The sequence below is a fragment of the Lissotriton helveticus genome, chromosome 10 (assembly GCF_964261635.1).
Source record: "Lissotriton helveticus chromosome 10, aLisHel1.1, whole genome shotgun sequence".
Classification (NCBI taxonomy): Eukaryota; Metazoa; Chordata; class Amphibia; order Caudata; family Salamandridae; genus Lissotriton; species Lissotriton helveticus.
Window position 1 is genome coordinate 487,775,069 of NC_136071.1, and position 23,515 is coordinate 487,798,583.

General features: G+C 46.0%; 1 protein-coding gene across 1 annotated transcript in view; it reads left to right on the forward strand.

The window, feature by feature from the left end:
- Positions 1-23,515, forward strand: part of EEF2KMT (eukaryotic elongation factor 2 lysine methyltransferase) — a 197,544-nt gene that overhangs the window by 142,928 nt on the left and 31,101 nt on the right. Inside the window, exons 5-6 of the mRNA XM_078662965.1 lie at positions 11,224-11,357; positions 12,067-12,374. Of these exons, the coding sequence (XP_078519091.1) occupies positions 11,224-11,357; positions 12,067-12,374 (442 nt within the window). The remainder of the gene's footprint in view (positions 1-11,223; positions 11,358-12,066; positions 12,375-23,515) is intronic.

Below are 23,515 nucleotides of genomic sequence, written 5' to 3' on the forward strand. Positions count from 1 at the left end.
TCTCTAGAGTGAAAAGTTGTGCTCACCCTTGAGCTGGAATTCAAAATGGCGACCTTCCTCTCCGAATAAATGCAGGACCCAAAAAATGGCATTGATCGGTCATGATGGGCTTGCCAGGACAAGCTCCTTTTTTTATATATAAATCTTTTTATTTTAGTAATTATTAGCATGTAACACATACAGATGATAGTCGACACCGTGACAGAATACATGATATGTTATGATTTATCTAGAGAATTTTTAAACCTTTGCTTCCTGTTCAGAAACTGACTGCAACTTAGATTCCCACCCATTATGATGTTCATCATGCAACTGGCCCCAACTTCCCCCACCCTCTCAAACTACAGGCTGTGCTTGCAAATATTGTATTAACGGTCCCCAGAAATCCTTTGGGCCTGAGGCAGCTGGTAGCTCCTCTGCATTTGTTGTCAGCTGTTCCTTGAATATACCATATCCGTTATCCAATTCTTGATGTTCGGGGCTGAACCTCGCCTAGGGATAGGAAGCTCCGTTTTCAAATTAGAGCTGGTGCTCTTCCCCTTAGGTGTCTAACAGGCAGGTGGGGGATTTATCTAATAGCAATTGTCCAGCCTGTGGAGCACATAAGGAAACAATTGGTCACTTCTTATTTGCTTGTAGAACCCAGGCGCATTTGGTTAACACCCGTGTGCAAAAACCTAGGCACCACCAGTAGTGATGTAGCTTTAAGAAATATTTACACTAGCACTTTTTTGCCCCTAGTTATAGCTACAGCTAAATATCTTGGATGGGCATGGTCTATCAGACAGAGGGTTTTAGGCAGCTGATTGTTTTTATTGTATTCAGGGATTGTCTGTATTTTATTTTACCTGCATATTTTATTCGCAATTTTTAATTATGAATTAATGTCTTACAAATGTAGTGGTGCTTTTCTATCAATGTTTTTTATATTTGTGACTGTATGTGCTTTTATGAGAAAAACTCGAATAAAGCATCTTTGACTGAAATCTTTGACTGATGTTCGGGGCTTTCTTGGCAATACACCATTTGGCTAATAAGAGAGCAAAGGCCAGTAGCCTGCGATTTGATGGTTATTTGGATTTAACCAGGCCTAATAAACAGAGCTGTAGGGAATTGGCTATAAGTTCTGTTAGCATGGTTTCTAATTCTGTCACCTCATCCCACCACTACCGTATCGGGGGGCATGCACATGTAACATGTATGAAGCCTGCTTGCATGGCTCTGCAATGTATACATTTATCATCCTCCCCCAGGCCATATCTGTTAAGTTGCACCGGAGTGTAATAAGTTTGGTACAGGAAGTTAAAGTGGATAATGCCTAGATTGTAGTTTGGTGTAAGCATCTTTGTTAGTGTGCAAGAGATGTCCCAATCTTCCCCAGATCGAGGTGTGTCTAGCATGGTATCCCATTTCTCTAGTGCCTGTTCAGTAGGTCTGTACTGTTCTTGCTGTGCTGTAGCGTAAAGTTTGACGGTGAGATGAATACGTGTGGGCGCCGTCAGTAGTGTCTGCAGGGTATGGAGTGTTGGGAGTTCCCGTGGAAATGTCGGTTTATACATTTTTAATTGCTAGTCGCAGCTGCAGATATGTGAAGAGTGTTAATGGAGTGTGTGCAGTGTCCGGAGTAATGTCTGAAGGACCAGTTTATGCTCAGTCTGGAGTATTTCTCGAAGCGGATGTATGCCCTTATCAAGGGCCTTAGATTGTCTTCCCGGATTGTGGACATAGAGGGGCATGTCATCTGCGTGTAGTGAATACTTATTGGCTGCAACCGGAACCGTAGTGCTGGGTTGCCGTGTTGGCGTATTTTACATGCCAGCGGCTCAAGGGCCAGCGTGAACAGCAATGGGGATAGGGGACAGCCTGGTTGAGTTCCCCTATTAATGCTCAAGGGATCTGCTATGTTGCTGTTTATATGATTTCTGGCGACTGGCCCGGTGTACAGCAATTGGATCCAGCAGAGATAGCTCTGCGGGAACCCCATTTTCGGTAGGACAGCAACATATATTTCCCTTCCACCAAATCAAATGCCTTGGTGGCAGCGAGTAATGCTGACACCGCGTGCATCTCCGGATCTAGTTGGTGAAATAGAGCGAATACCGTGTGTAGGTTATGAGTTGTGGAGCTTGCGGGGATAAATCCTGATTGGTCAGGTAAGATTAGATTTTGCATTAGGGGCTGTATTCTGGTGGCTAGAATTTTTGCATCTGTGTTTATAAATGAGTGAGGTCTGTAGGAATCTCAGTGGTCTGGGTTGTTGTCTGACTTGAGCAGTGTTATTAACAGGGCCTCTCAAAGGGTCGGTGAGTGCGCCTTGTTCATAGGCCTAGTGCATACAATGTTAGTAGGTGTGGGATTAGTACGTCACTATATTCCTTGTAAAATTCACCCAGCAGGCCATTCGTTCCGGGGGCCTAACCGGTTGGTAAAGTCCTTATCGGGTCCTTCACCTCATTATGGATATGAGCTGCATGAAGTATTCCCTATGTTCGTCAGCCCTCCAAGTAATCTGAGATTTCATCATCTGGTGCTGTCAGCTGCATGGAGTAGAGATGCGAGTAGAAGTTTGTAAATACCCCTTTTATATCCGGTGTGTCATAATGCTTCCTGCCCTGAGCGTCTGCTATCTTCACTATTTGCGTGGGGGGTGCGAACAGTCTGCAGTCTTGCTGCAAGCGAGTGACCTGGGCGGTCCCCCTCCCCATATCTATGTGCCGCGTGTCTGCGTGATAGAAACCTAACATCACTCTGCCATCTTCTGGTATTCAGTCATTTTCCCACTGATGGTAGCTAGTAGTGAGGCATCTAGAGTCTGCTTATGTTCCCTCTACAGTGCCTGAATAGTTTTTTCCAAATCAGCGAGTTGTCGCCGTATGTCATGTAGTACACCAGTCTGTTTGCTGATACATACCCCCACCCCACAGTATTACCTTAAAGGCCTCCCAGAGTGTTAGTGTGCTCTTAACTGAGCCTGTATTGTGTTCAAAATATTCCACTATGGCCTGGTGTATGTCAACTCTGTAGACCTGATCCAGCATTGCTGTTGTCGGGAAGCGCCATACAAACTGTTTAGGTGTATGTGTAGGAAGTTGCAGCACTAGTCGGACGGGAGCATGATCAGACAGAGTTTTGGCCATGTGCTCTATAGTTTCTGTCCAGGTGCTGACCTCCCGAGATGCCAGACAGAAATCGATCCTGGACCATGAGTTATGAGTGGTTGAGGAGTACGTGACCTCCTGCCTGCCTGGATGCCTTAGCCTCCAGAGATCAATTAGATTTTGCTCCTCCATGCCATCTCTGAATACCCTAGCTGCCTGCTTGCCATATCTGTCAATGTTTGTCGATCTGTCCTTTGTTGAGTCAATGCAAGTGCATCCGTATTGGGGCCATATACATTGACTAGCATCAGGGTTGTGCGGGTAAATTTACCTTGCACAATAATGTACCGGCCTTGGGTATCTGTAATCCTATGTAATAACGTGAATGGTATGGCTTTCTTAACCATCAATAATACCCCTTGAGCATATGTCCAGTGGGAGGACACTCTACATGTAGACCCCCATCAAGTGCCCACGTTTAACTCTGTGTGGGCCACGAGATGTGTTTCTTGTAGGCATACAATAGGTTACGGCACGGCGCACAGTGTAAATTTCGTTGAGAAGTTTAATGGCTCTGAGTAAAAGTTCATGAATTTCAAGGTGCTCCAGTAGGTAACGTAACTGTCCAAGTACGTCGAGTAACTATTGCTGGGTCGAGTGCGTTACAGCACGTGTAAACGCATCCCTACATTTGGGCACACATTATAGTGGTTCGTTGTAGACATACAACTGACTCCAATAAGTTCAAATGACCAGTGTTTTTTGATTTTCAAAACGTCATTCAGTGAATTACGCACGTTTTTCATTATCTGCTTGCAAACGAACCACTTTCATTACAATGCATGATTTCTTATGCTCACACGATTAGTCACCTTTTTTAACAGATGGCAAACATTTTTTCTGACTGTTTACATTCGTTATGTACATGATTGTGTTGTGTCAATTATGACACATATATTGATAAGTGCGTTATTTTGTGTTTACCCACAGCGCTCCTCGACAAAGGGCTCCATTAGCCCGAAATGCATCGGAGCATTGTTTTGATTATACCTTTGTTTTTACAACGATGAAAATTTCATGGAAGGATGTTGACACTATGAATTTAGCTGTATGAAGCACAACGAATTAATTCACTGAATGTGTGCCCAAATGTAGGGATGCGTTTACACGTGCTGTAACGCACTCGACCCAGCAATAGTTTCTTGTAGACATGCCACTTCCACTCCATGTCTATCTTTGTACGCCAGTACCTGTCTGATCTTACGTGAGTTGTTTAAGCCTCTAAAATTACACGTGAGCAGGGTCAGGGGCCTATTGATTGGTGCTGTTGTGCGTTTTGGTGCTGAGTTTCAGTGAGTGCAAAGGAGTATGATAGCCAGAAGCAGGCAATAAATCAGGTGTGCTATATCGATCGGTGTGAACTATTCTTAACCCCAACATATATCCTCTCACTCCGACACCTCAATTGTATCAGAGACATTCCCTTCCCATAACTCGATTTCCCCAACATCCCCCTCCCCCTTCAACTTTAGATGATTGATGTGACATACACATGGGGGTGGAATCGGCCTGCTAGGTACCCCCATGATCAGGTATTGCAGGGTGGCCACTCAACAAACATTTTTCAGTGAGCCAATAGCAGTGTGACCATGCATTAGTCTGTGTTTTGTCCGTTCCCAAAATTAGGACACTAGAGTGACTTTTGGTCCTTTTCTATTTAGGCAGGAAATAGGCAGTGGTGACAATGTTGTTCATCCTCCTAGTCTATATAAAGTTTACTAATTTACGTTAGGCCATAACTTGATGTAGGACCAGAGTTGATAACATGGTATTAGGTGGGTCGTCTAGACCGGAGTTGCATTCCTGTTTGTTATCATCTCGTCCAGGTGATTTCCATTGGGTGCTTGCTTTTGCCCTCTGCTGTAGGCTTTGTTGTAAATTTTTAGTGTCTCTGAATATATTTTGCCTGCCGTCTGTAGTGATCTTGAGGCGAGCTGGGTATAACATGGCATAGGCGATGTTCATTTCCTGCAGCTTTCTCTTCATTGGCAAGAACTTCTTACCTGCCTCCTGGAACTGTGTCGTAAAGTCGAAGTAAATGGAGATCTCCATGCCCTCATATCTGAGGGTCTATAGCTCCATGGAATGACGCCGCGCCGCATCTCGGTCTCTGTAGTTTAGAATCCTCGCTATGATGGGATGGGAACTTGCCCTGGGTGGCGGTTGCAGTGTAAGTGATCCGTGTGCTCACTCACCCACAAATATGTTAGAAAAGGCTTCTTGTCCCAACATCTCAATCAGCAGTTTTTCTACAATGCGCTCCATGTTGCCTGTGTTTGTGGTTTCAGCAATTCTAGTTATCTACGGTTGTTGCACCTGGAGCGCACCTCCAGGTCCTCTGCCTTGGCCTACAATAAAGCTAGTGTTTTTTCCATATTCTTCAGAATCTCTGCAGTGATATTCTGTGCATCTTCTGTGTCGGACACTCTACATTCCACTGTATCTAATCATTCTTCATGCTTATCCATTCTTTCTGACACTTTGTCTACACGGTATGTTAGGGTGTCTATTTTCCCATCAATAGTTGTTAACGTAGCCTGCACCACTCTTAGGATTTGGCACCGATATCCTCCGATCTCAGAGTCCAGAGGTGGCGCCTCTGCTTCTGACGCCTCCTGGTCCATGTTGTGCAAACCCTGTGTCCCACGGAGTTCAAATTGTATCTTCGACTGTATCTTATCCGCTTTCCCCATTTCTGTAGTGCTTTAAGATAATGAGAGATAAGATGAGGACGATGGCTGATTGCCACCCTGTTGCTTATCTATCAGTAAAGTAAGTGACGGTACCTCTTTCTATAGCCTGGTGGGGTTTCAGGTGGTCAGATAATGTGGATTGAGGATGAAATCGGCTGTTGAGCCAGGTCGCTCCCCCACTTCTACCAAGATATCCTGTTGCCTTCACTTCGTCCTTTTAGATCTGTGGGCGGTTTGCCTATTTCGGCAGTCCGGTTATTTAATAGGTCCTGCAGATCTCGTACTGTACAGGTCAGCACAATTCCACCATGCTATACAGCCCAGCTGGTTCTGCTCTGGGTTCTACAGATGGGGCTGTAATGCGTATTTTGCTGGCAAGTGCAGAGCGGCCCGGCATCGCCCGCAGGTCCCAGCCTGGACAACAGCGCACACAGACGGGCGCTGCACAGTCCGCAGGGCCCGTGCCCAGGCAGCAAGCCGGTTAAGCTGGAGTGTCGCCACCACCCCGGTCGCAGGCCCCCTGCTCATGGTAGTTCTCTCTACAGGCTGCCCTGCTGCGCCAGCAGTGGGCCATGCCCTTACTCACCAGCTCAATGCCGCAGGCCCCCAAATCCGCTAAACCGCTCCGCCTGCCATGCGTAGGTTTCTCCTGGTCAGCCACCGTCTGATCCCCAGGCAGCAAACTCCCTGACTCAGGCCGTATTGAAGGAGCATCGAGCGGTCTCTTCAGCAGCCCCGGCTTATGAGGACCAGCGGGCAACTGTCTCATTCGGCGGTTCTGCCTCACCCCAGGCCATCCGGCCGCAGTATCTGATTGACTCCGTCGCCAGGCTCAGACTGCAGTTTGTGCTCCAGTTCTTGGCTTCGCCTCCTGGTAGCACCGGGCCGGTGTTACGGGCGTGTGGAAATCGATGTTTGGCTCAGGATATTGATTGATTATGTTAGCGGCCGAAGGAGCTCACTCAGAGCTTGGCCATCTTTGAGCTAGACAAGCTCCGCCCCCCTCAGGACAAGCTCCTTGACGTCACAGGGCCCATCACAAAAATGCTAGACATGGTGGAGGATGCCAAGGCATTGAGGTCTCATATTTCCTGAGGTGCTGTTTTCCTTGGGTCCAGTGGGCAATAATCCTTTTGGGGAACACCAACTGTGTCCTGTCTAAGGAGCGCCATTGGTCCTTTCTAATCAAAGCTGACCCCAAGCCGGGTGACTTGGCGACCTCCGAGGCAGGAGCGATAGCCCAGGGCGGTGTGTTCGGAGACCCTTTCATTAAGGAGCTAGGAAGTTTGTTTCCACCTTTAATTCCCTAGCTAAAGCGCAGGTCTCAGTTAAGCGCATTTTTAGCCCTAGGATTTTCATCAGAGTCGTTCATGGTTGAGGGTGCACAGCCAGCTGCCCCATAGCACAGCCCTTTTTCATAGGTCAAGGAACACGGCTGCAGTGGCAGGACTCCAGTTGATTTAGCTGCTTCTGTTTCTTTAGAGGCGGTCCCCGAAGTGCTTGCATGATGTTGCCCACCCAAGGACTTTCTAATAAGGAGTCCAACATTTTCCTCTCACGTGGAGGTGGGGAGCACATTGAAGGAATTCTTGCACAATTGGAGGGAGGTTACCTCAGACGCATAGGTGCTGCAAACTGTCCAAGGTTTCCAAATAGAATTTTACAGCTTCCCGTCAAACCCCCATCGTCGATGCCCTTTAATATTTTCCTTTCAAGACTCGGCCCTCATAGATCTGGAGATTTGACCAATCCTAGCGAAACAGGCCATCACTCTCTCCCATCTTCATCCTTGTAGGTTCCTAAGCAATCTTTTTCAGGTTGAAAAACGCGATGTGGGTCAACGCCCGGTTATCAACCTCCAAGAGTTCAATGGGTGGCTAGTCCTTCGCCACTTCAAAATGTAGGGTTCTACCTCCTCTCTGCTGCGTCCTGGCGGATGAATGGCCTGGTTCGATCTCAAGAAAGCCTATATATCGATTCCAATTTCCCCTTAACACAGATTCTTGTAGTTCCATTGGAAGGGTACAGTGTTTGAGTTCACCGCTCTCCCGCTGGACCTATCTTCAGCTCCCTGGTTCTTCCCCAAGGTACTGAAACCTGTGGTGGAACATCTGCAGGCCCAGGGAATCTGTCTTATCATTTACTTGGGCAACATTCTGTTAAAGGAACAATGTCCTCCGTATTTCCAAACATCTGCAGATGGTGGTATCTCTCCTCGAATCCCTTGGCATCATCATAAATACAGAGAAGCCTCAGTCTCTTTTCCAGGAAATTGGCAAACATCAGACAGACGTTATGGAAAACTCTGGCAAAACCCAAGACATCTCTGTGCCTAGTAGCACAGGTAGTAGGTCTCTTATCCTCTTCCATCCAGACGGTATTTCCAGTTCCTCTACATTATTGTGCCCTACAGCGTCTGAAGGACTCCCACATTAGGTTCGGACTCATGGAACGGCAGAGCCATATTCAGCTGCAGTCCTGAACTCATCATCGAATCAGTGGCCAGTGTGATGGGTTAGAGCGCCCACTCTAGGGGGTTATCCAGAGGCGGCAGTTGGTCTTTTCAAGATCAATTGCCTGGAGCTTCTGGCAGGCTTTTTTGCAGTCCGGTGTTGGACCAAAGACAAAATACAATGTTGAGTCCTCCTAAAGATGGACAATGTGCCTACGGTCCTTTATATCAATCTTCTGGGGGGAATGAGATCCAAAGCCTTGTTGGATCTGGCCAGGGATTTCTGGGACTATTTCCTTGCCCACAAAGTCTCAGTGACGAGCGACTATCTTCTGGGTACTTAAAATACAGTAGCGTACTGGAGCTCCAGATATCTCTATGACTCGAGCATGTGGAAACTCGAACTCAAGCTCTTCCAGTCTCTGGCTCACCGATGGGGCCCATTCACTGTAGATCTCTTTGTATGGTGTCTGGACCAACAGCTGGACTGGCTCTTCAGTTGGACACTGGACCCACTGATGGTAGCAACGGGTGCGTTTCTGCAGGTTTGGAGCTTGGAACAGGGGTACGCATTTCTGCTGTTTTCATAGATAACTTGGTTATCGCCAAAAGGCAGAAGGCGAACATAGTTTGGGTGATGCACATATGCAAACCTCAAGCTTGGCATCCAGGTCTGATGGAACTTTCTTGGCATTTACCAATCCCTCTACCCAGCTATCCAGATCTCCTGAAAGATCCCTCAGGGAATCACAACAACTTAGTGATAAAGTAGTCACTCTGTCTCATGGTGTGGTGGCTTACCGAAGAGGATGCAAGTAACAGGCCTTTTACAACAGGCTCAGGATCTCCTCACAAAGGCATGGCATCCTCTACAGTATGAAGATACAAGTCTGCTTTGTCCAACTGGGCCAGTTGATGTATGCCACGTGATTAGAATCCCGTTGACTCCAGTGTGGTGCTGAACTCCTTACCTACATAACAGGCAAAGGAATGGCTTCCAGGTCAGTACATTTCTTGTGATCGGCGATCTTGGCTGGTCATGATCCTATTGAGGGTCTTCCTGTTGGAGAACATTTGCTAGTGCAGTAGTTGTTAAGGGACGTTTGACTTTCTGTTACCCCGGAGCCCAGATATTCGTCCCTATGGAATGTTACAGAGTGCTTAATCTTTTTCTCTCATGGCACAGTATCTCTCAAGGAAGGATGTTTCTGGTAAGTTTGCAATCTTACTATGTTGCAGAGTTGTTTGACGTCCGAGCTCTGGAAATTACAGGTAGAGGGGGTTTTGTTTGATATTTCAAGATGCACCTGTTACATTCCAGGGTCATTTCTTATCCGGCTTTTCCTGATAATCCCAAACTTTGTATTGTAAGATGCATCAAAGCTTATGAAGCAATGACAGACGAGTTAGGATTCCCTGAAGAGATACCATTTCTTATCTCCCTCAGGAAGCCTTTCAAGGCGGTTACTTTTCCAACCACAGCTCGTTGGCTTTGATGGGTGATGCAGGAAGCAGGTATTGAAAACTGTATTTTTGGCACACATTCTGCAAGAGGTGCCATGACCTTTAAAGCGTTTGGGCTGGGTGCCCGTCTGGAGGGTATTATCAACGCCGCTGTCTGGTCTACCGATTCCACCTTTAAGACTTTCTATTTTAAGCCGGTAATAGGTATGGCTTCATTGGAGGGAAGTAAACTTTCAAATAGCACAATCCTCGCCTCCGGTCCTGAAATAGAATACTAAACTTCCTATCTATCATAATGGAAAGTTTTCAATTCTGTTAAGGACCTGGAGGCAAGGATTATTCCCATCCACTGATCAGCAAACCAGTAGATCCCACCCTTGATTTTGGGTTCTATTTGGGTTTGTGATATTTAACAGAGACAAAGTAAGGTTTCAGTGTTTTTCTTCTGTTAAAGTTGAATATTAATTTGGTGTGTTTGCAATGGTCTAAACAGTGTTGTAAAAATTGGATGACGTTTTTAACCTGCTTAATTGATGATATCAGTGTTGGGTGGTACTCCAATTTATACTCCTATTTATATACTATTTGTTTTCGCAAATACTGATTCCTCCAAACAAGAATAGAAGATTTGGGTGATATAGATCATAGCACGAAGAAAGAGGGGGACTTCAACACTGGCAAGGGACTTTATTTGAATGAACTGTGTAGTGATTGGATGTTCCAAAATTTTTCTTTTATTTCTACACTCCCTGGTGTTTATGGGAAAGGTAGTTTGTTGATTGTTGTCATAAATCGTTCCTTATGGCTGCTGTTATTAAAAGAGAAGAAGGAACAGCACAATCCTCGCTTCCATGTTTTTAACAAAATTATAACCGTTCCTTTACGATTACTGGGAAGTTTTGTATTCAGACCATCATTATAAGATGGCCAATATCTGTAGGGAGAGATAACGTGGTTACTGGTCCTTGGCAGTATCTCTACCCCAGCTACCGGCATATACGAGGTACTTAGCCTGGAAATGGGATAATATACAAGTCCTACAATTCCTAACATGACTGGGCTTGGTCCTTTCTTCTAAGATACCATTCCACACAATGTATTGTGGGGCCCTAAAAAATGTATACGTTGAGGTAGACGTTCTTGCTAAGTTGTTCGAGCCCAATATGCTGTAGAGGGAAGTATTTGTAGATGTGTAACAAAGCATTTTTATGAATACCCTTCTGCAATTTTGTCAACAATTCTTTGAGTTCTCTATAGTATTTGATGGTGAATTCATTAAGAAAATTTTGATGTGCAGATGAAGAGACATTTCAGTGACCTACATTTGTATAGTTTTAGTTTGAGTTTGATTTTTCTCGACTTCTGAGTTTTATATTTTGATAATCCTTTGTCTATGGTCATCCTACATAGATTGCCTCTTTCTTGACAATTTGTTGTTTTCTTGTTCTGATTTCAGCCCTCTGGTGAGACTATCACTCTTTCTGAAAACTTGGCTATCATATCAGAGGGAACCACTGGTCTGGTCACGTGGGAGGCTGCCCTACATCTTGCCCAGTGGGCCATGCAAGAGCGTGACCTTTTCAAAAATAGGTAATTTAAGTAAAATTGACATATTTAATCTCAGTAAAGATCCGAAATGTATAAGTGTGTACAGTTGTTAGTTGGATTCCGGCTTCAATTATCACTCTGCATAATATGAGGGTGAATTTCTACCTTTTGGCATAGTTCAGTGAGTTAATATACACGTGGCAGCGATCTGCATGTTACCTGATCCACTCGTTTGTGATCTTATCTTCTAGAGCAAGTTGTTTATCCTCACGCCCCTGATCAAAGCAATAGAACGTCATTGCTTAATATTTACAAAGTAGACGTCCTAAATGAGTAAAGATTATTTCAATTTTCTGTGGGTGCTGATTTTTTTTGTAGGTGCATGCTTGTTAAGGAGGGTATATTTCCTACACATTTTTACACCTGTTTGGACTCACTGGAAAAGCACAACTATTTGTGTAATTGAGATATCAGCCAGGTCCATTGTGCAGTTCTGGCACACTCCCAGCTGAAGATGGACTAGTTTAATCAGTGCCCAGTTATCTCCAGGGGAACCACTTGCTGCAGTACGCTGACTGAGTTCACCAGTGTTGCCTTCCATCTACTCGTACACCTTACAGTGTACACCAGTGTTGGTCTAGAGATTAAATCCAAGTCTATTGTTACTAAGTAGATAGGTTGAGCAGTTGTGTTATATCTAGTATAGACATAACTAGTATGTTAACTCCTGCTTGCTTTGATTTCACTTTAGGGCAGTTTTGGAACTGGGAAGTGGGATTGGCTTGACAGGGCTTACAATTTGCAAGACTTGCAATCCCAAGAGGTTTATATTCAGTGATTACCACCACCATGTGCTGAAGCAGCTTTCTAAGAATATTCAGCTGAATGGATTTCGAGTGGGCTCTGAAAACACTTCTTGCCCCGTAGAGCACGTTCCTGCTCTAGGCGAAGGCTTAAGTCATGAACTGAGGCCAGAAATAACAGTCCTGGAGCTTGATTGGGAAACTGTTACAGAGGCGCAGCTCTCGCAACTCCAAGTTGAAGTTGTCATTGCATCAGGTACGTAGGAAGTTATATTTGACCATCACTTATTCAAGGGCAACGGGATAATCCGGTAATCGAGGATGAAATTATGTGGCAGTGTTGACTAACAATTTGAAACAAAAAGCATTTTTTTCAGTTTAATGCGCATCCTTCTGTGGCAGTGTAACAACACTATTTTGACATTTTAACACACATTAATACTGTCTGATCGGTGGTTTCACTTGATCAGTACCAACTTAACACCTGAATATATAGCAATTAGTGGCGTAAAGATGGACATTTAAACTTTACCAAGGGCCTACCACTCTGTGGCCTCACGTGTCGATGTATTTACTTTTTTAACTTTTGAACTGTTGCAGATAGAAAAACACTATTTTTTTTACATTTGCAATTGAATGCTGCATTGGTGAGTTATATGGAAAGTACAGTCAATCTATAATGCACCATCCTTCCTTGCAAGCACGCTGGCTTCGATTACACATTTTTCAATTGGAGCAGCCCCATAATAAATTGTCCTGTTGACCTCGTTCAGCCGCAATGTCCATTAAGAGAATACATATCTGTGTTTGATCCTTTTGTCAGTCTCACTTAAGTGTGCTTGCAAGGAAGGATGATACATTATGGGACTTGTACCCAGAGGGGCCAAAACTCCTATTAACAGGCATGATGATACATGATTGGGGCTACAACAGTCCTTTGTTGCTTACGATGATTTACCAGCCAATGGGAGCATGCACAAAAATATAAAAACCTATCAATGAAATCACCCTTTTAAAGCCAACATTGAAAAAGACACTGCCGGTTAAAACGCATCTGTTGGTCAATAAACTCGGAGTTCTGAAAACCCGTGGAGTGCGTTTTGTTCCTTGTGAGCTGTTGGAGAAAAAATATGTGTGTGTGTATGTATATATTATATATATATATATATATATATATCAGATACCAATTACTCCGTGTCCGAGCCCCATCCTCCACAGAGCGGCCTCGGCGCATGAGGATAAAGTTCCCAGCATACATTCAAACACCTTCCTTGTTGCCAGCAAAGAAGCACACCAGACCATCAGGATAACATGTGCTTTTTTTCCAAACAGCATTTTGGCAGCTAGCTTTCAAATCCATAAACCCTTCATAACGTGTTTCAGTTTCAGCTCATTCACGCTTTGATCGCAGGTGGGCCATCAATGTGTTAGCAGTGATGTCACATGACTTTTTACACCCTCTAGAACTACTCAGTTCTTAAAAACTGTTTTTAAAAAGTTTGAGGGTTAAATATGAATACCAAGGTGTATTGGTGAATCAGAAGGTGTATGAGTGCCTGCATGGATGATTAAGTGGTTGCATGACTGACTGTATAAGAGAGTGATTAGGCGCCTCAGTGAATGTATGGGTGAGTGCATAGGTTGTGTGAATGTCTGTATCAGTCTGTCAGTTGGTGTCTAAGTAGCTGTATGGGGTGGTGAGTGGGTAGGTGAGTGGCTGAATGGGTGAATGATTCATTGTCTGAGTACCTGTATGGCTGTATGAGTGTCTGTTTGGGTGGATGAGGGGATGTGTGACTGCCTGCATGCATAAGTGAATGGGTGAGTCTGTGTGGGTTAGTGAGTATGTCTGTGAGGGGCTATATGATTGACTGAGTGTGTGTATGGCTGTGTTGGTGAATGAATGGATGTGTCAGAGGTATATGGGTGAGTAACGGCATATGTGAAAGGCATTATAGATGAGTGTTGGAGTATATGAGTGACTATGTGTGAGAGAGTGATTGTGAGAGTGGCTCTATGGGTGAGTGTGTGTTTATGTCAGTGACTGTATAGGTAAGTGAGTCTGCGTTAGTATCTGTATGAATAAGTGAGTGGGTGTTTGTATAACTGTATAGGTGAGTGAGTTACTATGTGATTGACTATGGGTGAGTGAGTAGCTCTATGGATGACTGACAGTGTGTGAGTGGCTGTATGAGTGACTGAGTGGATGTGTTTGTAGACCTATGAATCAGTGAGTGGGTGTGTAAGTACTGGCATGGGTGTGTCAATGGTTTTGAGAACAGTAGTGTGGAGGTTGAAGTGAGTGTATGAAAGGTTATATTGGGGTCTGAGTGGTTGCGTCAGAGATTCATTGCATGATGTCATCAGTGATGTGATTTGAAATGTCATCAGTTATGTCACTGACGATGTCTAGAGTGATGTAAAATGTGCGGTCATAAGTAGTGCATTGCGGAGGCATGATTTATAGTTAGCTCAGCTAACTATAACTGTTGAATTTCTCTTTACGAGTGAAACCTGAGCCTAACTATAACGTCTCTGTAACCTTTGTTTTTTTTCAGTGATTTTCGAAGGTTTTCTCTATTTTATTTCCCAACAATAACATCTCTGTAACCTTTGTTTTTGTCAGTGAATTTGTAAGTTTTTTTTAATGCTAATTCCTAACTATAACGTCCCTGTAACCTTTGGTTTTTTTTTCTTTGAATTTCTCAGTTTCTTTTTTTAACTAGGTTTCGTGTTTGCAGAGTGGTGAAGAAAGGGGGCATGGCCTCTGATGACCGCTCCGCAATCTATTGCGGCCCGCCAGACCTTCCCTTGCGGCCCCCATGGAAAACAACAGCAGTCAGGGACTCAGCGCCATTACTGCTGTTGTGATTCCTCGGGGGCCGCATTTGCAGAGAAGAGGTCAAAGGGGCATGCGTAGACAAGTAGTGTCTTGCATGCTCACCTTCGGCCCCCGCCCTCATCTGCCACTGTGAGGTCATAGGCTTGGGTCACGGCAGGTGAGGATTTTAAAAGAAGGCACGCAAGTTGCTGCCTTTCTTTATCTGCCCTTATTTATTGCGAGTGGTTTTGCACATTAATTTAAGTGAATGCGACAATAGATGGTGCTGTTGTGGCCAGTTGTGAGTTAATCATCAGCTTGAATGTACTTTTTATGCTAGTTTGTTCTCCCGGAGTTAACTGGCAGGGCTTTTAGTGGGCCAGGTGCTTCAAAGCAGATGCTGAGACGGGTAGCTATCGGGGGCTCCATTTTTGCCTTCACGGTGGAAAAAATATATATATATTAACTCGTTAGCATCACTACTGCTCAGAAAGTCTTTGTCAGTTCAAATCAACATGTTTTCATTCTTTCAGTCTCATCATTTCAGACCTGAAGCATTTTCAATATTATATACAACAAAGTCATAGTTGTATTTATCTTATGCAACAGGAAGATAGGAATGAGGGGTTATGTAGTCTATATTCCTCACCCTGAGCTCCCCTGAATGGTAAAGATCAGCCATGTCACTATATTCCAGGCTGCTAGCATTGGTCGTTTTTGAACCGAAACACACAGTGGTAACATCTTGGGGAGTTTTTCATCACTGTGCCTGTTCTGCCTGGTTGTTTGTCCACAGACCCTGCAGGAGTCGTCTTCACTAAGCCATACACACTGTAAGACAGATTAATCCAGGGCCCTTGTCACAACATGAAATATTAGTAGCACCAACACACTTTGCCAGTAGCTAACACAGTGCCAAAGGCCATGCAGATTTCAGTGTGTCACACTTCAAGAGTATTAAACACAAATGAGATGCGTGACTTGGACTGCTTACAGCACTCTTGCATCTATCGGAGTTCCAATGCTTCTGGGCAGCACCCTTCTTATCCAACTCCATTGGTCACATTAGATACCCCTCTTACCTAAATTACTACAGAGCACCCTAGAATACACTACCACATCCCTAAATAACTTGCATGCTTCGTTGCATTGGGCAGAGGCAACCACTTCCTTTTATGGTTTAAATCTTTTTATTGAGTGTAAGACAGAATAAGAACAAGACCCACAGCTCCCACGTTAAAGAGCGGAGACCAAAAGGTTGCAGTGTACAACATTGCCATAAGCAAGAAGCATGGAGCGGGTCGCACAATCAACAAAAAAGGAACAAATAGAAAGTGTCCCCAACCAACCCCCCACCCGCCCCATCCATCCCTCGTCCACCAGAACAGACATTTGAAAGGGGAGGGGAGGAAGGAGAAGGCTTCACCTAGACTAGCGACGTTGTTTACGACTTTTCGTGGAGCTGTCGCTTGGAATCTGCGTGTCAGGGAGACGAAGCAGTTAAAGATACCTGGGGCATGTCAACTCTCGGAATTCGGACACCAGTAGGGTCAGGAAAGGCCTCCACAGTTCAGGGAATTCCGACCCCCTACCAGCCAGCGTGAGTGTAAGTTTTCCATACCCAGCACCATCCAGAGCCGCTGAAGCCAGCCAGAGAGTGTGGGGACTTGGGCCATGTGCCAGTGGATCAAGATGTTTTGTAGGGCCGCTCCTATGGCAATCGCTATTAGTTGTCCCCTTCTGGACTTAAGCGGGTACATTAATGGATTGGGTGGGCCCAAGAGGATGTAGGCGGGAAAACGAGGGAGCTGAGTTTCTAAGTGAAGGTCTATTTCATCTAGCACTTGGGACCAGTAAGGCTGTATGTGGGTGCAACTCCAGAGGATGTGTTCCAGTGTGTCTCTTTCCCCGCACTCTCTCCAGCACAGGTCGCTGCGTTGAGGGTCAAAGCGGTGTACTCGCTCCGGCGTATAGTACCAATAAGTAACTATCTTGGTCAAGGTCTACATGAGGCCTATATGGTACGCTGAGTGCCGTGCTCTATGGTAAATACCCTCCCATTCCTCATGACTTGGGGTTCTCCCCTGGTCTCTCTCCCACTGGGCGCGGCCTGCATTATAAGTATGAACGGTGGGGTCTATGAGCATCTTATAGAGATCTGATATGATCCTTTTATCAGAGGTGCACGTCATCAGCCATTTTTCGTAAGGGGATAGTAGTCATTGTGCTTGCGGTCTATTGTGAGGATGTAGTGCCCAGTGTCGAATCTGAAGGTATGACAGGCGTACGGCTTTGGGGAGGCCGTAGTGTTCCCTAATCTGCGGAAATGGGATAATGCCCTCAAAGTCAAAGAGATGTCCCAGGGCTCTGCGAGGGGAGGAACACCAGGCTTGAAAGGCTCGGGCTTCAGTGCCGGGTTGGAACTCTGGGCTATCAAATAGCGGTGCGAGAGGTGATGGGAACGTGGTCAATTGTGCATAAGTGTTGGTGCGATCCCAGGAGTCCATGATAGTGCTTGTGATGTATTATGCATAAAGATTAGCTGGCCGGTGGGGCTTGCGGAGAAAGGGGATCCCTTGTAGTGGTCTGCCAGCCACTGCCTGGTCCTGAAACAGCCAGTGCTTTTCAGATTCCAGCCACTGCCACTCTACCAGATATCTGAGCTGGGCGGCATGGAAATATGACTGAAGGTCGGGCACTCCTACTCCTCCCTTCTCCGGGGGTAGCATTGCAATCTGATGGCGGAAGCGCGGATTGCGGCCATGCGATATACAACGCAAGAGGTCTGCCTGTGTTTGCCGGATCCAGCCTAACGGTGGTCGGAGAGGAAGAGTCTGAAATATGTACAAGATTTGGGGGAGTATAGTCATTTTAGTGGCTGCTATCCTACCCAGTCAAGATATTGCGCAGTGTTGCCACCTGTTCAATTCATTTCTGACGCGTGTTCGGAGATTGGAGTAGTTAATGTCGGAGGTGGCCTGAATGGTGGGAGCAAGTTGGATGCCCAAGTATGGGATTCCCTCCTTGGACCACTGCATCGGGTGTACCTCTTGAAGGTGGGCAAGAACACGTGGAGGGAGGGAGAGGCTAAGGGCCAAAGATTTTTCCATGTTAATCTTAAAGCCCGACGCTTGAGTAAAATTGTGTAGTTCTATGAAAAGGGCTCGCACGGACGTGATCGGGTCAGAGAAGTTCTGGTCTCCTGCAGTCACTTCATTGGCTCCCCATCCGGAAGCGGATAACTTTCAAAGCCCTGACTCTGGCTCATAAAGCTCTTTATGCGTCAGGAGCCAAATACCTTCATAAAAGGGTAGTCTTTTACCACCCTACAAGACCTCTGCAGCAGTATACACCATCCACATTTCTGGATATTATCTTCCTTTTGGACTAAAAAACGTGACTCCTCTCAACAAGAATATAAAGGACCCCTTGATTTTAATTCTATTTGTATTAGTCTATGTTCAATGTTGTCCCTAATGAAGGTGACATAACCTTTCTCACCGAAACGTACGTAGGCCATTTCTCACCTGAGACCCGAGTAGAACAAGATCAATAGAAGAGAAAAACCAAGAGAAAAAGAAATCTATAAATTTAGAAACAATAAAAGATGAAGAAACAGGATATTTAAACTGTAAAGAATCTTCTGGGATCTCTAATATATTGTTGTCTTTTGTATGTATTTTGGTTTTCATTATGTCACTACTGAGAGTAAGTATGTTTTAGTATGCATGATGAAGTATGTGTGAGTTCCTGATAGCAATACTTTTTGTTGTGGGGTCTGTATTAACTTTATTTCACTTGCTAAAAATTTATTTTGCACCTAAATATCTATAAAATAAGAAAAAATTATGAAATGTCTACCTGATTTTAAATGTTAAATGACAATAAATAACGAATCAAAGTACTCCATGTTCATGTGAATACTTTCAGTTTGATTGCATCTCTACAGAAATGTATTAGATTAATTCTCAGTTGCGAATAAGATACAGGTCAGTTTAGAGGTTCTATTGTTCAGTATAAGGGGCATCCCTGTCTTGTTCCCCTCCCGACAGAGAACCGAGACGTCGTGTGGCCGTTAACGCGGACTGTCGCCATTGGCGACCTATAGCAGTTTAGGATGCAGGTGCGGAGCTTTTCGCCAAAGCCAGCTGCAATCAGCACCATCTCCAGATAGGGTCAGTTCACCCTATCAAAGGCTTTTCTTGCGTCGATGCCTAGGAGGATGTATTCGCCTTGGTTGCGGGGTGCTTTCTCCATGAGGTGTAGTATGCGCTTGATGTTGTCACTAGTCTGTCTCTGAGAAATAAAGCCGGCTTGGTCGGGTTCAATCAATTGTGTCATGTAGGGCGCCAATCGGGTCGATAGAATGCTAGTGTAAAGTTTGATATCAATATTAAGCAGTGAGATGGGCCTATATGCGCCACAGGTCGTCTTATCTTTCCCAGGTTTCGGGATTATGACCACCGCCGCCTCCAGCATCTCTCCCGGAATTTCCCCAGTGTGCTCGAAAGAGTTAAACAGTCGCGTCAGAGTGGGGGCCAAATGATTGCAGAAGGTCTTGTAAAAGGCGGCAGTATAGCCGTCTGGGCCTGGCGACTTACCCACTTTGAGGCAGGAGGTAGCCAAAATTACCTCCTCCACTTGTATGGCCCTGTCGAGATATTCAGCCTGCGCCGAGGAAAAGGAGGGCATGCCAGACCCAGCTACGCAGTCTGCACCACACTGGAGATCAAGCGAGTCTCCGGCATAGAGGTCTGCGTAAAAATCCCGGAAGGTTTCAGCTATAGTCGCGTCATCTGTCACTGGCTCGCCTTCTGGCGTACGTATGGTCTGGACCCCTTATTGCTGCTTAGCCTCGCAGAGTTTGTTGGAATGAAGGCGACCGCACCTGTCCCCCCCCCCAGTGTAGTAAGAGTGTTGCAGCCGAAGGGCTGCGTATTCTGCCCTATCCTGATCCAGGGCTGCGCGTTGTTTCCTCTCTAGGCAAAGTTGGCGCCATGCTCTGGAAGCCAGCGTCCTCTGATGTAGCTGCTCACGCTCTGAAACTTTCCTGGTAAGTTCTGCCCTCTTATTTTCCCTATCTCGGTTGTGGGCTGAAGAGATCGCTATAAATTCCCCCCGAAGGACAGGTTTTAAGGTTACCCACTGCGTAGCTAGTGACTTGTCCAGGTTAGCGTTGAAGGAATTAACAAGCATTTACAATGCAATGGTCTCGGCATTGTTAAAGTTAGAGCTATTGGCATTGCTCATGACATTTTTTATTTCTGTTTTTGTTTTTAAAACATATAAATAAATGGCATTGTCATTTACAATGCCAATAGCTTAATCTCTCGCAAATGCGAGACCTATTGCATTTGCACCCACACACAGAGCCACCCACAAAGCCACCCACACACACATACAGAGCCACCCACACAGAGCTACCCACAGTCGTTCACATAGAGCCACCCACACACACACACACAGAGCCACCCTCACACAGACAGAGCCACCCTCACACAGAGTCACACACACACAGAGCCACACACACAGAGCCACACAGAGGCAAGAAAAACAAGTCACGCCACCAGCCCAACCCACTTTTTTTCCACAAGGAAACAAACCAGTTGATGCCTAGACCCAAATGTGGTTTTGGGAACAATTCACCCAATGGCTAGTAAGTTGGCAAATATCACAATCAAATCCATGTGTTGCCAAAACACAGGACAGATTATTGGTGAACAATGCCCTTCATAATTACCCAATAAAGACTGGTTTCAGGTTAGCATGAAGTAGCATTCGAGATCAATTCTAGTCTAACAGCGGCAGTGGAACCTTGGAGTGACCGTCTCATGAAAAAAACTTCAATTTAAAACATGTTGAAATCTCGCCCAAGGAGAGTCATCACAGGAGGTCAATGTCTAATGCTCAGTCTGCGCAGGTAGCCACCAACGGATGCGGCACAATTTCCTATAGCTCAGAAAGGGTTAATCGAGAGATGGCTTCGTAGCTACAGGAGGCTTCATTGAATGACGGGCAAATTACCTTACCAAGTTGGCAAATATCACAATCAAATCCATGTGTTGCCAAAACACAGGACAGATTATTGGTGAACAATGCCCTTCATAATTACCCAATAAAGACTGGTTTCAGGTTAGCATGAAGTAGCATTTGAGATCAATTCTAGTCTAACAGCGGCAGTGGAACCTTGGAGTGACCGTCTCATGAAAAAAACTTCAACTTAAAACATGTTGAAATCTTGCCCAAGGAGAGTCATCACGGGAGGTCAATGTCTAATGCTCAGCACTGCGCTGGTAGCCACCAACGGATGCGGCACAATTTCGTATAGCTCAGAAAGGGTTCATCGAGAGATGGCTTCGTAGCTACAGGATGCTTCATTGAATGACGGGCAAATTACCTTACCAGCGTGTCCGTTTGTGCCCCTACATCAGTGAGAATTCTCCAAGCTACGTCAATCGCAAGTACAATTGCAATCATTAAACAAGGTTTGTGCAGAAAATGCCCCCGGAATCCCGCCGCGGCCGCACCGGAAGTCAGGTAAGGTCGCCTGTGACGGGGGCGGGGCCGCGTCCGGACCGGAAGAGGAGGCAGGCGGAGTCAATGCGTCTCACAGCCCGGGGCCCCTGTGAGCGGTGGAGAGCCCCGGGGCCGCCAGCAGGAGGTTGCGCGCCGCGTGCTGAGGGCGGAGTCCCCCGAGATTGGCCCGGTAAGTTCAAAAGGGCTGGGGGGGCTTGGTGCACTCGTGTGTGTGTGTGTATGCTCGTGTGTATGTATGTGTGCGACGGTGGCGGGGGGGGCGCCTCGGTGCACTTGTGTGTGTGTGCGCGCGTGTGTGTATGTGTGGGGGGGGTGTCTCTGTATGTATGTATGTGCGTGCGTGTGCCCTTGTGTGTGTGTTTCTGTGTATGCGCATGCGTGTGTTGTATTGGAGCTGCGCGCATTGCAAGAAACTTGCAACAGCGCTCGTACTTGTGCGCGTGCAAGTTTCAAATCGCCTCCAAAGAGATGCGCGCGGCCAGGATTGTCTACTGGAAAGCAGACACGGCGACAAAAGGTTCTCGGCGAGAACGCGCTTCCGCGCGCTTAGCCGAGACCTAAAAATCTATGATGGCCTTCTGGATTTGAGTCAGTACAGGCGGGAGTTGCAACAGCGCAACAGCGTGTCACGCAGGCGCCAATGTCTAAGGGGACGCGGTGAGCAAGGGAGGCGAAAGCTGACCAGGACAGGGGAGTGGACCGAGAGGGAGGCCGTCAGGATCTCAATGTCGGTCATATGGGTCTGGAGGGAAAATGAGCCCAGAAGGTAGTCTAAGCGCGCGTAGGTCTTGTGTGCCCCTGAGTAAAAGGTGTAGCGACGAGTGTGGGGATGGGAGTGGCACCAGAGGTCAGACAATCCCAGCTCCCAGAGCAGTGGTTGCCCAGAAGGCGGGAAAACCCCGGCCTGCGTCGTCCTCTTACAGGAGCGATCCAAATCATTGTCAAAAACAACATTAAGGTCTCCCCCAATCAGCAAATGCCTATCTGCGACTACGGCTGCCTCTCTTATTGCCTTGAGGAGGAACTTCGTCTGCCTTTCATTAGGTACATAGATAGATCCCATGACAAAGGTTGTTTCTCCTAGCAAGAACTGGTACGTCAGTAATCGGCCCCTGATCTCAGCCTGCTTCTGTAGAACCCTCCCCGAAAAGGATCTAGAGACAAAGATGGCCACCCCCGCTGATTTAGTGGAATTAGAGGAGAATAACTGGATGGGGAATGCCCTAGCCCTTAATCTGTGATGATCTTTCGATAGGAGATGGGTCTCCTGGAGTAAGCATATGTCCGCTTTAGAATGCTCAAGATAATGCAGTATGGCTCTGCGTTTGATTGGGTTGTTCAGGCCGCGTACATTAAGGGTGAGGACCTTAAGGGAATTGTGCGCCATCAGGAACCTGCGATCAAGGAGAAATGCGATATAGGGTGCCAGTCACGTTGCACAGCCTCCAATCTACGAAGGTGAAAGAAAGCATGAGGTGGCCAGTGACATAGAATATGGCAACTTGTTAGGGACCACCAGGGAAGGTGGACGAGGAAACCCAAACCCAACAAAAAAAGGCTCAAAAATAGTTCTAGTAGCACTAATACATCTACCAACAACAAAAGGTTCAGGAATACAAAGAAGACCCAGTCTCTAGGGTACAGTCTGCCAACCCGGAGGAGCCGGGCGGTCGTCGAGTGGGGCACATGATGTGACCAAGTGAAGAGGACCAGTTCCCCCCGCCATCCGCCAGAAGTCAAAGTGTGTGTTTATGTCAGTGACTGTATAGGTAAGTGAGTCTGCGTTAGTATCTGTATGAATAAGTGAGTGGGTGTTTGTATAACTGTATAGGTGAGTGAGTTACTATGTGATTGACTATGGGTGAGTGAGTAGCTCTATGGATGACTGACAGTGTGTGAGTGGCTGTATGAGTGACTGAGTGGATGTGTTTGTAGACCTATGAATCAGTGAGTGGGTGTGTAAGTACTGGTATGGGTGTGTCAATGGTTTTGAGAACAGTAGTGTGGAGGTTGAAGTGAGTGTATGAAAGGTTATATTG